The sequence below is a fragment of the Arvicanthis niloticus genome, chromosome 22 (genome assembly GCF_011762505.2).
Source record: "Arvicanthis niloticus isolate mArvNil1 chromosome 22, mArvNil1.pat.X, whole genome shotgun sequence".
Classification (NCBI taxonomy): Eukaryota; Metazoa; Chordata; class Mammalia; order Rodentia; family Muridae; genus Arvicanthis; species Arvicanthis niloticus.
This window is the reverse complement of record NC_133429.1, coordinates 49,058,862-49,071,977: the sequence shown is the minus strand read 5'-3', so window position 1 is coordinate 49,071,977 and position 13,116 is coordinate 49,058,862. Positions and strand designations below refer to the sequence as shown.

Genomic DNA, 13,116 nt, shown 5'->3' with positions numbered 1-13,116 from the left:
GGCCTATTGAGATGGCTCAGTGTGTAAAGATGTTTATCACCCAAGCCTTAAGGTCCATTCCCCAGAACCCACATGGTAGGAGAAAACCAACTTCTGTTCCCCCAGGACCTCCATACTGACTCTGTGGCACATGGTACCCCACACACAATTGACGGATCATTGATGTAAAAAAAAAAAAATTTTTTTTTTTTTTTTGGTTTTTCAAGACAGGGTTTCTCTGTGTAGTCCTGGCTGTCCTGGAACTCACTCCGTAGACCAGGCTGGCCTTGAACTCAGAAATCCGCCTGCCTCTGCCTCCCAAGTGCTGGATTAAAGGTGTGTGCCACCACTGCCCAGCTGTAAAAACTTTTAATGTCAAGGTTAAGAGGAGGCATGGTGTTCCATATCTGTCAACCCCAGCATTCAGAACACCCGGGTCAGAGGATCACAAATAAGATTAGCTTGCACTACACACCTAGAACTGAGCTCAAAACAAAAACTTATGTTAATATGAAAGGGAAACTAACAAACTACCGCAGACAAGGGAGCATACATGGACATGAACTACATGTAATATAATATTATGGATCTTGGAACAGGAAAAAAAAAGCCCAAAGAAACAAACCATGGTTGAGATTACAGGGATGAGTCAGCTGTTCCCTGCCCATCCATCGTGCGATCCTATTTCGATTTCTGTGAGTGCTGTACACATTCTCTGCCTGACCTGCAGATGTCAAGCCATGGCGTAGGAAGGAGCCTCGTGCACAGGAAAACTTATATTTGAGGTCAGTAGCTGGACAAAAACTGTAACTAAAGGCTGAAGAGCTGGCCCCACAATTAAGAGTGGGCACTGCTCTAGCACAGGTCCCAGCACCCACTTCTGGTGGCTACTGCCTGCTGTAACTCCAGGGATTCCAACACCCTCTTCTGGCCTCCAAGGTACTACATTCATAGTCACACATGTCAGGACATAATTGAAAAATTAAAAAAATAAAATAGAATAAAACCTTAAGCTTGTTTTTTCTTTTTTTTTCTTTTTTTCTTTTTTTGACAGGATTTCTCTGTATAGCCCTGGCTGTCCTGGAACTCTGTAGACCAGGCTGGCCTCGAACTCAGAAATCCGCCTGTCTCTGCCTCCCAAGTGCTGGGATTAAAGGCGTGCGCCACCACTACCCGGCTGGTTTTTTTTTTTTTTTTTTTTTTTTTTTTTTTTTTTTTTTTATCAAGTCATTGTTTTTACTTTTTTTTTTTTTTTTTTTTTTTTTTTGGTTTTTCGAGTCAGGGTTTCTCTGTGTAGTCCTGGCTGTCCTGGAACTCACTCTGTAGACCAGGCTGGCCTCGAACTCAGAAATCCGCCTGCCTCTGCCTCCCAAGTGCTGGGATTAAAGGCGTGCACCACCACCGCCCGGCTAGTTTTTACTTTTTAACACATGGGTTATGTTTTTTTCTTAATGTATGAGTAATGCATGCTAAGGGTGGCAAGAGAACCCTGTTATCAGTGGAAGGTCACAGGAGAGAGGATGCAGATATATGGGAAGTCTCTACTATCTTTTCAGTGTTCGGGGAAGTCAAAGCTGTCTTTAAAAACTAAATTCTAGTGATGCCCTGTATATGTCATTATACATGTGTGAATACACGTGATTTATGTAGATGTGCAAATGTTTAGATAGGATCTGGCTATATGACCCTGGCTGTTCTGGAGCTTGAATAGATGTAGCTGGCATCGACATTTCAGTGATCCTTCTGACTCTGTCTGACAAATGCAGGGATTACAGGCTTGTCACCACCCTGGCACACCTCACTTTTCTTTCAGGCCCTCCCTTCCCCTCCCTCCCTCCCTCCCATTTTTCCTTTGTTTCTCTTTCTGGTTTTACTATGGTTTGTTTGTTAGATTTATCTTTATTTCATGTGTATGGGTGTTCTGCCTGCATGTATGTTTGTGTACCACATGTGTGTGATCCGTGTGAAGGCCAGAAAAGGTCTGTGGATGCACTGGAACTGAAGTTACAGTTAACTGCCTGCCATATGACTTACAGAACCAAACCAATAGCAACAAGTCCTCTAAACACCGAGCCATCTCTTCAGCCTGGTTTTCATACGTGTGTGTGTGTGTGTGTGTGTGTGTGTGTGTGTGTGTGTGTGTGTGTTTCATGTGCCCCTGGCCATCTCAAATCTCCTATATAACTGAGGATGACTGTCAACTCCTACCCCTGATTCCCATGTGCTGGGATTGCAGGCACGTGCCACCATACCAGGCCAGGCCTTTCCATTCTCACTGCTGGCTGAGCTTTCTCTTTTGTTCTCACTAAAGTCAAAAACAGGTGAACTGATCTCAGGTTTGGGAAGTAACTACATCAGATCACTGAACACTCACCATTGCTGTGATGAGACTAGGTATCTCTAAACACATTACACTTCCATCATCCACTGTTGTCACTTCAAGACAGCAAGTAAAGCAGTCCATGTCTTTTTTTTTTTTATACTGAGGATACTCTTCAAAGCATTTCAGGAGTCACCTTCAGTGTTTCACGGAGCACAGGCTACAGTGAATATTCACTATCTGCAGGTGGATCTGATTTGTGCAAATAGCCAAAAGAACTCAGGCCAAGGCCGGTGAGGAAATAGTGTGAACGCTGTGGTGGTAAATGTTTCAGGTTTGTTTGTTTTTAATTTAGAAGGATAACATGGCACACATTCACCATATAAAAGAGCAACCTGCCAGGCGGTGGTAGCACACGACTCTAATCCCAGCACTCAGGAGGCAGAAGCAGGCAGATCTCTGAGTTCAAGGCCAGTCTGATCTACATAGTAATTTCCAGGACAGCCAGGGGTACACAGAAAAATCCTATCTTGAAAGAAATCCAAAGGGTGGGGAGAAAAGAGAGAAAAGAGCAATCACATGGCCATCTAAGGCATTATGGAAGAAGTACTTCAGTAATGAGATATAGGGAGAGTGGTGCTGGCAAGGTGACAGAGAAGGGATGGAGACTGTCCCCTTGCAAGCTGCTCACGCTTTCTGTCATAAGATGACTGGTCAGATTGGATAGGCTTGGTTTGGGGTTTGTTTGTTTCCTTTATGTTTGTGACAAAAAAAAATCTCCTACAAGCTAGGTTAGGGCTCTACCATGAAGCTGTATCCCCAGTCCCCAGAACTAGGTTTTATTCTCAAGTAAGTTATGGAAGAAAAAAAATCATGTATTGTAACTTTTTGGATGTAGGAACTGTGAAGGTTTGAAGCCGTCAACCTTTTGATGAAGTTAACTGGAAAAAGATTGAAGCCGTCGACTGTTTGGTGAAGGTAACTGCTCCTGTGGTCTGCCTTCTGAGTCTGTCCTGTTCTCCCCCTGCCGTCCTCGCTAGCATTTCCTGTGGGGAAAGGCTTTTACTTTCTTTCAAGCTATCCACACCCCCTAATCTTTTGAAAATGTTGTTACTTCTTTAAATTTATTTAGGGTAGGGGACACCTGTAGACCTCATATGAGTCACCAGGTTGGAACTTATGTCTTTAGGCTTGGAAGCCTAAAGTGACTCTTCTCACTGGCACATCTCTCTGCCTCATCCTCTTTGTTAAAACAAACAAACAAACAAACAAAACCCTGTTGTGTGTGCATGAATGATTCGAGCAGGTAGTCAGAACAGCTTCTTGGACTGCATTCTCTCCTTCCACCTTTACACAGGTCCTGGAGGTTCCTGGGAGCCATCTTGTCACTGTCCTGATGCTCTCTGGACCACAGTCCTTCCCTCTCCTAAATGCAGGTCTGTCCCTCCTAGTCTGTGTTTGAGTCTTTGCGGTCCTACCTCCAAACAGCTATGAGGAAACAACCAAAGAGGCTGGAGAGACCACTCAGTGGTTAAGAGCACCGACTGCTCTTCCAGAGGTCCTGAGTTCAATTTCCAGCAACCGCATGGTGGCTCACAACCATCGGTAATGGGATCTGATGCCCTCTTCTGGCCCACAGGTGTATATGCAGATAGAGCACTCATTAAATAAAAAATCTTTTAAAATAATAACTACAGCTGGAGACATGGCTGATCACTTAAGAGCACTGGCTGGTCTTCCAGAGTGGACCAGGATTAGCGTCCAAGTACCCACATGGCAGCTCACAATCGTGGTGATGCCAGTCCCAGAGGAGCCAACACCCTCTTCTGGCCTCTACATGCACTGCAGGTGTAGCACACACACATACATGAAAGTAAAACATCCATACACATAATTATTTTTTTAAATAACTATAATGCTATTCAAAGTTTGATGCTGCTTGTTAACTGATACTCATCAAGTAGAGAAAACTTCAGAAACAAAGTATATTTACAAACAGAAAGTATGTGTTGTTTTGGGCTTGCTTGTTTGTATTGTGTTTTGTTTTGTTTTGTTTTTCCCATAGAGTCTGACTATGCAGCCCTGGCTCGACTGTAACTCCCTATATAGGCCTGGGTTGCCTCGAACTCACAAAGCCTCTGCCTCTCAAATTCTGGGATTGAAGGCACATACCATCATGCCTTGCTACATAGATGGAGAACGTTTGTTTTTATAATACATACATGTGAGTGGGGGTGGGGAAGGTATGGAATGTGAGTGCAGGTTTCCACAGAAGCCAGAAGAGGCTGTCAGATCCTCAGGCGCTGGAGTCGCAGGTGTCTGGCGAGTGCTGGGAACTCCGGAAGGGCAGCTCTTCACTGCTGACTCAGGAATATGAACAGCAATGTGACAAAGAAGCTTTACTCCCGACCCAGAGATAGGGTTTCTCTGTAAAACAGTCCTGGCTGGCCTACAATCAGTCTACATCAGGCAGGCTTCAAACTCACAGAGCTCACCCTGCATCTGCCTCCCCAATGCTGGGATCAAAGGCATGCACCACCACCATGCCCAGCTCGACAAAGAGGCTTTACATTTACTGCATATGATTTCGGTTTTTTTTTTTTTTTTTTTTTTTTTGTGTGCCATCAAGTGTATTTTATAAAAATAGCGGTCAGTCAGGCAGAATGACACAGGTCTGTAACCTCAGTGCTGGGAATAGAGACAGCAGGAGGCCAAGTTCAAGGTTAGTCTGGGCTACATACAACCATGTCTCAAAAACTTAGAGCAATTTAAAAAAAAAAAAAAAGTAAGTTAAAGTAGAGGCTGGAGAGGTGACTCAGCAGTTAAGAACACTACTACTTCTTCTTCCAGAAGACTTGGGTTGTTACCCAGCACCCACAGAGGTGCAAAGGGCTCACAACTGTAACTCTAGTCCCAGGGGCTCAAACACCCTCTCTGGCTTCCTTGGGCATTGCACACAGGTGGCACAGACATCTTAGTGTATTGGACATACACAAATCTTCATTTCTCATAGTCCCCACCCACAGTAAACATTAACTTGTAGCTTCTGAAGCATTTGCTTTTGTTCCTCCATGCAAGCAAATCTTGTCTCTCTTTACTTGACTTCCTGTCTTCCTAGAAGACTTCTATGCATACAGCAAGCCCTAAGCTTCCTTGCCCACACCAGATGTTTGTCTATCTCAGACCTTTAAACAGTCTGGGGGTGAGGGGCATCACTGCTGATCAGAATGTTCACAAAAGACTGCATTTCTCACCTTTTATCTGTTTCCTCTTATTCACTGTGTGTTGTTTATATGGTTGTTTCTTCTCCCAATCGGTGAGTTCCTTATAGGCATAGTTTATTTTTGAGAGGTGAAGTATTTCCAGGCCAGCCAGGGCTACATAGTGAGATCCAGAACAGCCAGGACTACAGAGAGAGACCCTGCCTCAAAAGCAGACTGGGGGCATGGGGCCTGGAGGGATGATGATGAGTCAGCAGCTAATGGCGAGCTGCTTTTTGCAGAGGTCTGAATTCAGTGTCCAGCACTCACATAGCGGCTCACAATAATCTGCAACTCCAGTTCTAGAGGATCCAATGCCTTTTCTGACCTCAGTGAGCTGTTGTACACCCAAGGTGTACATACATGCACACACTCAGTCACACATAAAGTAGTTATTTTTAAGTGGCAGGGTAGGCTGAAGAGATGGCTCAGGGGTTAAGAGCACCCGCCGCTCCTGCAGAGGACCTAGGTTTAGTTCTCAGCACCCATGCACTCCTGCACATGCGCTCAACAATACATACACATGAAAAACCTTATCATTTAAAGGACATAGAAAACAGTGTCACCCATAAAGGATGAGAGGAATTAATTCTGCTTGGGGGTGTGGGGTCCAGAAGGGAACATGGTCTAAGAAAGGTGGGTGGAGCCAAACCTTGCTGAGTGAGTCTCTTTTGGCAGGGTGAGGTGACAGCGTGGGGGGTGGGGAGTGAGCGGAGCAATCTGCTATATGAAAATCTCCACGTGCCTGGGAAGACAATCCTGGCAGGCAGTATGCTCACTCCTCCTCACCCACCCACGTTCTCCCCTCTCTTCAGTCTCCACCACCCTTTTCCTCAAGAAATACGACTGCAGATACTGTTTCCCTTCCTAGAACAGACCGCTGTGGACAATAAAGGGAATCTTAAACTTTAGTTAAATGACATCACTTGGCTGTGTTCTGCCTCTGAGATGACTGGGGGGTAGGAGCAGGGGAAGAAGGTAAGGATACGGTCTTGGAATTCGGGCACTGGGAAAAATGGAGCCCCGGCAGAAAATGAAATGAAAAAAAAAATATCCCCTTTCCCCTTTTGTCAACCCCCAACACACACCTGTCTGTGCAAGCGAGCGAGCGCGCGCGCGCGCGCGCACACACACACACACACACACACACACACATGCACACATGCACACACCCTTTGCTAAAGGCTGGAAATTCCTTGTTCTCAGCGGAAGAGAGTAGGCGGGTGTGTGGGTGGTAGCCGTGGGAGGAAAGCGAAGAACAGACATCTCAGCTGCTCTGGCTGCGGGCTGCGGGGGCGCTCTGGGCCTCTGGCGGGGTCTGACAAGTCAATGCTGCTTTTTGTATTTTTTTAAATGTATTTTAAAATACACACACAAGGACTCGGGTACAATCTACAGACACAGATACACAAGTAAATATAAAGAAACGAACACATAAACTCGAAATACTGTCAATAGTGTTCAATCTGACTAGCACTCTACAGTTAACAGTTTCCACACTCTGTACTTAAGTCTCAAGGCAAGACTTGAGAAACAAAGCTACAAATGATACTTCGTAGTTTCACTCTCACACGCAGGTTCCCATCGGGACCCATTCTGACCCGCAAAGGACCCGGACAAATATCTCAGCGAGATCCATCTCCTCTACTTCCCCCCTGGTCCCAAACATGGGAGCCAAGGCCTCAGATTCGGCGTCTCCCTCCATCGTCTTCTTTCCTGGACCCGTACCAAGCCCACAGTAAGTTCCGGCTCCCCGGCTTCACGCCCCAAGCTTCCCCACCCCCTACCGCTGCACTAGCTGCCCTCTCCCTCTCCAGACCCCAGGACTTAGCGCCACCCCAAAGGGACCTGTGGGAGGGAGGGGGGCGCCTGGAGCAAAGACAGTGTGGGCGAAGGATGTGCGTCACGGGGAGCGTGGGCAGGGGGAGGGCGGGGGCACGAGGAAACCCAGGGCCAGGCGGCTGGCAGCCCAGACTCCAAAATAACCGGACGGGGGAGTGGGGGAGGGGCGCCGCACACATCGAAGGAAAGGCCGTCTAGTTGCCCCTCGTTAGTAGCAAAAGAGATCCCGAGAAGGACCCTGCTCCTTCCTACCATCCCTAGTACGTTTGGAAAGAAGACAAAAACCTGAGCTATTGAAATCGCTCCTCCTTGATAAAGTACCCATCCCTCTTCGGGAAACCGAGAGATCCCCCTCTTCAGTCTGGAATGAATCTGGAATGTAGAACCCGCTCCGACCCACACCACCCACGCCCTGGTGGCGCAAGCCACTCAAGTGCGGAGCTGAGGGGCGGAGCCGGTTTCGAACTAGAGGGACGTTTCCTCTGGCCAGTCCGCCACACTTCCCACCCCCACCCTCCCTTCCCCCAAAGGCCTACACAGCCCCCGCATGCCCAATACCCCCCCCCAAACCGCCTAGCCGTGGGCGTGTAATGGGAACCAGATGGGGCTAGAAGAAACCGAGGGGGTTGGGCTCCTTGAAGGCGGTCCTCCGTGGTGGGCAGTCCCGTACTTACTACTCTTAGCCTCTTGCTCAGCTTCAACTGCACAGAGGTCCAATAACTCATGACCTCAGGGAAGGTAGCTGCCTTTTCCTGGCTTTGCCATCCAATCGTCCAAGCAGTAAAGCCTGGCCATCAGAAAATAGGGTGCCACGAAAATATGGTAACCCCATCCCTGCTCTACCTAGCAATCCCCGACGTGCCTAACCAACGCTCAAGTAAGTAGTAGATTCTAGTATAACTTACGACCAAGGTTTCTGAGAGCCGCCTCTTCATACTACAACCTTTAGGCCAGAGAACAGTGTTGAGACACCGAAGGGATTTCTGCGCGGCCCCGCGCTAACAGGTTTACCCTAAGGGTATATCCTAGGGGAGCGAGCAGGAGGAACCGCACGCCCCGACCCTTCGCCAACTTTCTCCATCATTTCTAACATTCAAACTAACGGCACGGCGCGGCCGGAGTGCGGCCAACGGGCGTCCGAGTCGTTGTTTGGACGCGTGTGCACGTACGTGCGCGTGTCTTTGTATACTTGTGCGTGGTTGTGAAACTGCGCTCTCGGCTCACAGGAGTAGGAGTGGTGCAGGGAGTAGGAATGTAGCCGGCGGGGCGCTCACGTGGGTACGTGGGCGCAGAGAGGGCCGGCTGTGCATCCGGCGTGGGCGGCAAGGAGCGACCTGCCCCGCCCGTTGGGTCCCCAAGCTCCCCCCCTCCACAGCGCGGCCTCGGTCACCTCGGTCCCCAACTCGGCGCCCGACTCTTGAGTCCCCGCCTCCGCCTCCTGCTCCACACCTCCCCCCCCCCACCTTCCCCCCAGTCTCCTCCTCTCAGTCTACGAAGCAGCCTCTCGGAGGCTCAAGCCTGGGCTCCCACCCACCGCCTCCGGTCCCAGCCCCCGGTTCTGCCCACGCCCTCCTCCCGCCTGCCCGGCAGCGAGCGCAGCGCCGGGCCTCGCTCCCTGTGCGTCCTGCGGGGGAGGAGGCGCGGAGAGGCGGCAAGCGCAGCCGGGGAGGTGGGGGCAGAGGCACACACAGAGGCGCGGAGGCTCCGAGAGAGAAGACGTGGAGGGAGGGACGGAGCCTGGACAGCGGTGGACCCGGGCCGCTCGCGCCAGGCAAAGAGCAGCGCGCAGCAGGCGCCGGGCACTGAGTGGGGAGGCACGGGTGATCTCTGGCCGTCCATGCACAGAGCGCCCTCTCCCACAGCGGAGCAGCCACCTGGCAGAGGGGATAACACCCGCCGGACCCCGCAACCCAGACTCAAGTTAGTGGGCAAAAGGAGGTGGCAGGGAGTGGAGATGGGTGGAGCCGGACTCCGGAATGGGGTCTGGAGGGTGGAGGTCGAAAAGAGGACTGGGGAAGCGGGACGGAGGTGGGAGGAGGAGACTGATGGAAAGGGGGGTGAGTATGCGAATTAGGGGATCCTGGGAGCAAACAAAGACCCGAAGAACCTGGATCCGACAGAGCACTGCCTCATTTTCCGTTCCAGGTTTACTCAGTGGGCACAGCCTGGCACGTGAGCCCCCTGCAGAGAGTGTCCCCCAGCACCAGGGGAAGCTCCAGAGCTTGATCTGTCAACAGTGTGAGGGGTGGGGGCGCTTAGCTGTCTCAATGTTTCATTAGCAGGCATCCGGGAGAAGGTGGTTCCTTTTGAGTTAAGCATCCGCGGGCCTGAAGGGGGTGTGCTTCAGGGCTCCCTTGTCATGAAATGACCATTCACAGGGCGAGGAGGGGTAGCTCTGGTGTGCAGCCCCTTCCTCAAGAGGCCTTCAACCTCTCCGCACTCCCTTTCGAAGATAAAGGTGGAAAACAAGGAAAAGGAGAGTAGGCGGGAGCCCCCAGGCGATTTTCGCCCACAGACGCTGCCACTGTGGGAGTATGTGGGAAGAACGGCCCCAGAGCAGAACAATCAAGGCTTCCCTCCCCCTTTCCCAGAAGAGAGGGGCCTGCTGAATAATGAGAAGGACCAGTCAAAGGAGAGGGGGTAACCGAAGGGTACAGGCCAGTCTAGAAAGTTGGGACAGATTCTAGGAAGGGTGCTTTTAATCCCTGGAAGCTAAGGACAGAAGAAAGGGTCTTCCAGGCTCCCTAAATGCTAAGGAAGAGGCCACACTCCTCCCTCTCAGCTAGCTACCTGGGCAGGGAATAAAGCGGCCAGCAACAGCCCCTAGTATTCTAAGTTAACTTTAACATGGGATGTTAAATTAAGTGATGGTGAGGCTGCTGCGTGTTTAAGGGGAAGAGGTGAGGACTGCAGTTGTGGGGGAAAGTGGCGCCAGCCATTTCAGGGAAGTTGTAATGAGTCTCAGTGCTCAAGATTGTGCTGCCCCAGACCAGAAAGATCAAAGTAAAAGATGAGGTAAGCGGGTTTTTTTTTTTTTTTTTTTTTTTTTTTTTTTTTTTTTTTTTTTTTTTTTCCTAATAGCTGTAGGTAGGGCAACCGGCCTTCTGTGCTTCTGGAAATCGGATGCTACCGGCATGCCTGTGCCTCTGAGCAATGCTCGGTTCTCAGTGTGCTCAGCCCTGGGTACTGGGAAGGAGAGAGGACAATTGTTAGTGTGGGTTGGTATCCCAGCAGGGCACTTGTACTCACTGCCTCTCTCCCACCCTTCCTTCTCAGGGCAAGTGCCCCAACCATGGCACTGCCTCGAACACTGGGTGAGCTGCAGCTGTATCGGGTCCTGCAGCGTGCCAACCTCCTCTCTTACTACGAGACCTTCATCCAGCAGGGAGGGGATGATGTACAGCAGCTGTGTGAGGCGGGTGAGGAGGAGTTCCTGGAAATTATGGCACTCGTGGGCATGGCCACCAAACCACTCCATGTCCGACGTCTACAGAAGGCTCTGAGAGAATGGGCCACCAATCCAGGACTCTTCAGCCAACCAGTGCCTGCCGTGCCTGTCTCTAGCATTCCGCTTTTCAAGATCTCTGAGACAGCTGGTACCCGGAAAGGGAGCATGAGCAATGGGCACGGCAGCCCAGGAGAAAAGGCGGGCAGTGCTCGAAGCTTTAGCCCTAAGAGTCCCCTTGAACTTGGAGAGAAGCTATCGCCACTACCTGGAGGACCTGGGGCAGGGGATCCCCGGATCTGGCCAGGCCAGAGCACTCCAGAATCTGATGTTGGAGCAGGAGGAGAAGAGGAGGCGGGGTCTCCCCCTTTCTCCCCACCTGCAGGGGGAGGAGTCCCTGAGGGGACTGGGGCTGGGGGTGTGGCTGCAGGTGGCGCAGGGGGTGTTCCAGACCGCCTGGAACCGGAGATGGTGCGAATGGTGGTGGAGAGTGTGGAGAGGATCTTCCGGAGTTTCCCCAGGGGTGACACTGGAGAGATCACATCCCTGTTGAAGCTGAATAAGAAGTTGGCACGGAGTGTGGGGCACATCTTTGAGATGGATGATAACGACAGCCAGAAAGAAGAGGAGATCCGAAAGTACAGCGTCATCTATGGCCGATTGGATTCCAAACGGCGGGAGGGCAAACAGCTTAGCTTGCACGAGGTGAGGACCCGGGTCCTCCGGACTGCGCTTCCCTCCTGGGGCTCACTTCACTTGCCTCTGAGACTTCTTCCATCTTCCACCTTTGTATCACTGTCCCTTTGACCACCCAGGTTCCTTCCATACACCCACACATACCCAGCCCCAGCTGCTGCTTTACTGCCATCAAGCAAAGGGAAACCTATGAGAGTAGCCATGAGCCCGGTGCTGCTCATGTCCTAGGAACAGGAAGCCTTGGGAGGGAGAGTCCCCACCCCTGTCTTTAAGTTCAGGCAGTTCCTAGGTGTTACTTAAAGCAGGCACTCTTTGGATGGGCCTCTCTTGGTGGTGAAGGGGGAAAGCAGCAGGAGAATCCGGAACTCACACTGGCTGTCCTTTTACCGCAGCTGACCATCAATGAGGCTGCTGCCCAGTTCTGCATGAGGGACAACACGCTTTTACTGCGAAGGGTAGAACTCTTCTCGCTGTCCCGCCAAGTAGCCCGAGAGAGCACCTATCTTTCTTCCTTAAAGGGATCCAGGTGAGGCCCCCTTCAGTCCTGCCCAGGACTTGGCTCAGGCAACTCTAGGCCTGCTCCCCACCCACCCGAATGTCTTCCCCTTGCCAACTCAACTTAGACTTGTCTGAGGCTTGTTCTCTGCTCCCACCCACCCCCCCACGATAATGATTGGACTCCCAACTCCTGTCCAATTAGCTTCTTCCTGCAATTTTTAAGTAATGCATGTTTCCTGGCTGGATTGTATGTCCCATACATTGTGGGGCCCTTCCTAACTCCACCCTCCTTATTCTCCCATTTTTGCAGGCTTCACTCTGAAGAGTTGGGAGGCCCACCACTGAAGAAACTAAAACAAGAGGTATAGTTTTGGGGGCCAGGGAAGGACAGCCTGCCCTAACACATTTGGGAAATGAGTCCTCATTTCCCAAATTTTGGGCATCCACAGGTTGGAGAACAAAGTCATACTGAAATCCAGCAGCCTCCTCCAGGCCCGGAGTCCTATGCACCTCCATACCGCCCCAGCCTAGAGGAAGACAGCGCCAGTCTGTCTGGGGAGAGCCTAGATGGCCACCTGCAGGGTGAGTGTGCATTAGAGTATCTTTCTCTGCTTTGGGAGGTGGTGGAAGCGGGTGGGTGGGTTGCAAGAAGGAGCCAGGAGTCAACCGCCTGGAACAGGGTTGGGAGGCCTGGCTGGACGGGGACAGAGGAGCCTATGGGAATGACTGTCGGTTGAGGGTGGGTATCCTTGGCGGCAGCCCCTGACCTGACCAGTGCCCATGCCCACAGCTGTGGGGTCGTGCCCAAGGCTGACGCCGCCCCCTGCTGACCTGCCCCTGGCATTGCCAGCGCATGGGCTATGGAGCCGCCACATCCTGCAGCAGACACTGATGGATGAGGGGCTGCGGCTCGCCCGCCTCGTCTCCCATGATCGTGTGGGCCGCCTCAGCCCCTGTGTGCCTGCGAAGCCGCCTCTCGCAGGTGAGGCAGCCAGCAGTGCTGTCCCTAAACACCCCAGCTACTCAGGTCCCCACGTGGGTCCTCATTTTCTAGGACCAGAGGGAGGAAGAGGGAT

General features: G+C 51.2%; 1 protein-coding gene across 8 annotated transcripts in view; it reads left to right on the top strand.

Annotated features, from left to right (window-relative positions):
* The window catches only part of Nab2 (NGFI-A binding protein 2), a 16,332-nt gene that overhangs the window by 1,511 nt on the left and 1,705 nt on the right, over nt 1–13,116 (top strand). Inside the window, exons 2-9 of one of the 8 annotated variants that reach the window (XM_076920511.1) lie at nt 3,198–3,277; nt 3,657–3,735; nt 7,137–7,297; nt 10,678–11,551; nt 11,935–12,068; nt 12,351–12,402; nt 12,490–12,622; nt 12,831–13,022. In XM_076920511.1, the coding sequence (XP_076776626.1) occupies nt 3,730–3,735; nt 7,137–7,297; nt 10,678–11,551; nt 11,935–12,068; nt 12,351–12,402; nt 12,490–12,622; nt 12,831–13,022 (1,552 nt within the window). In that variant the 5' untranslated portion in view covers nt 3,198–3,277; nt 3,657–3,729. Of the gene's footprint in view, nt 1–3,197; nt 3,278–3,656; nt 3,736–7,136; nt 7,298–7,975; nt 8,279–8,883; nt 9,322–9,354; nt 10,417–10,677; nt 11,552–11,934; nt 12,069–12,350; nt 12,403–12,489; nt 12,623–12,830; nt 13,023–13,116 lie in introns of those variants that run through there. The other 7 variants (XM_076920513.1, XM_076920517.1, XM_076920515.1 and 4 more) reach the window with 7 other exon arrangements.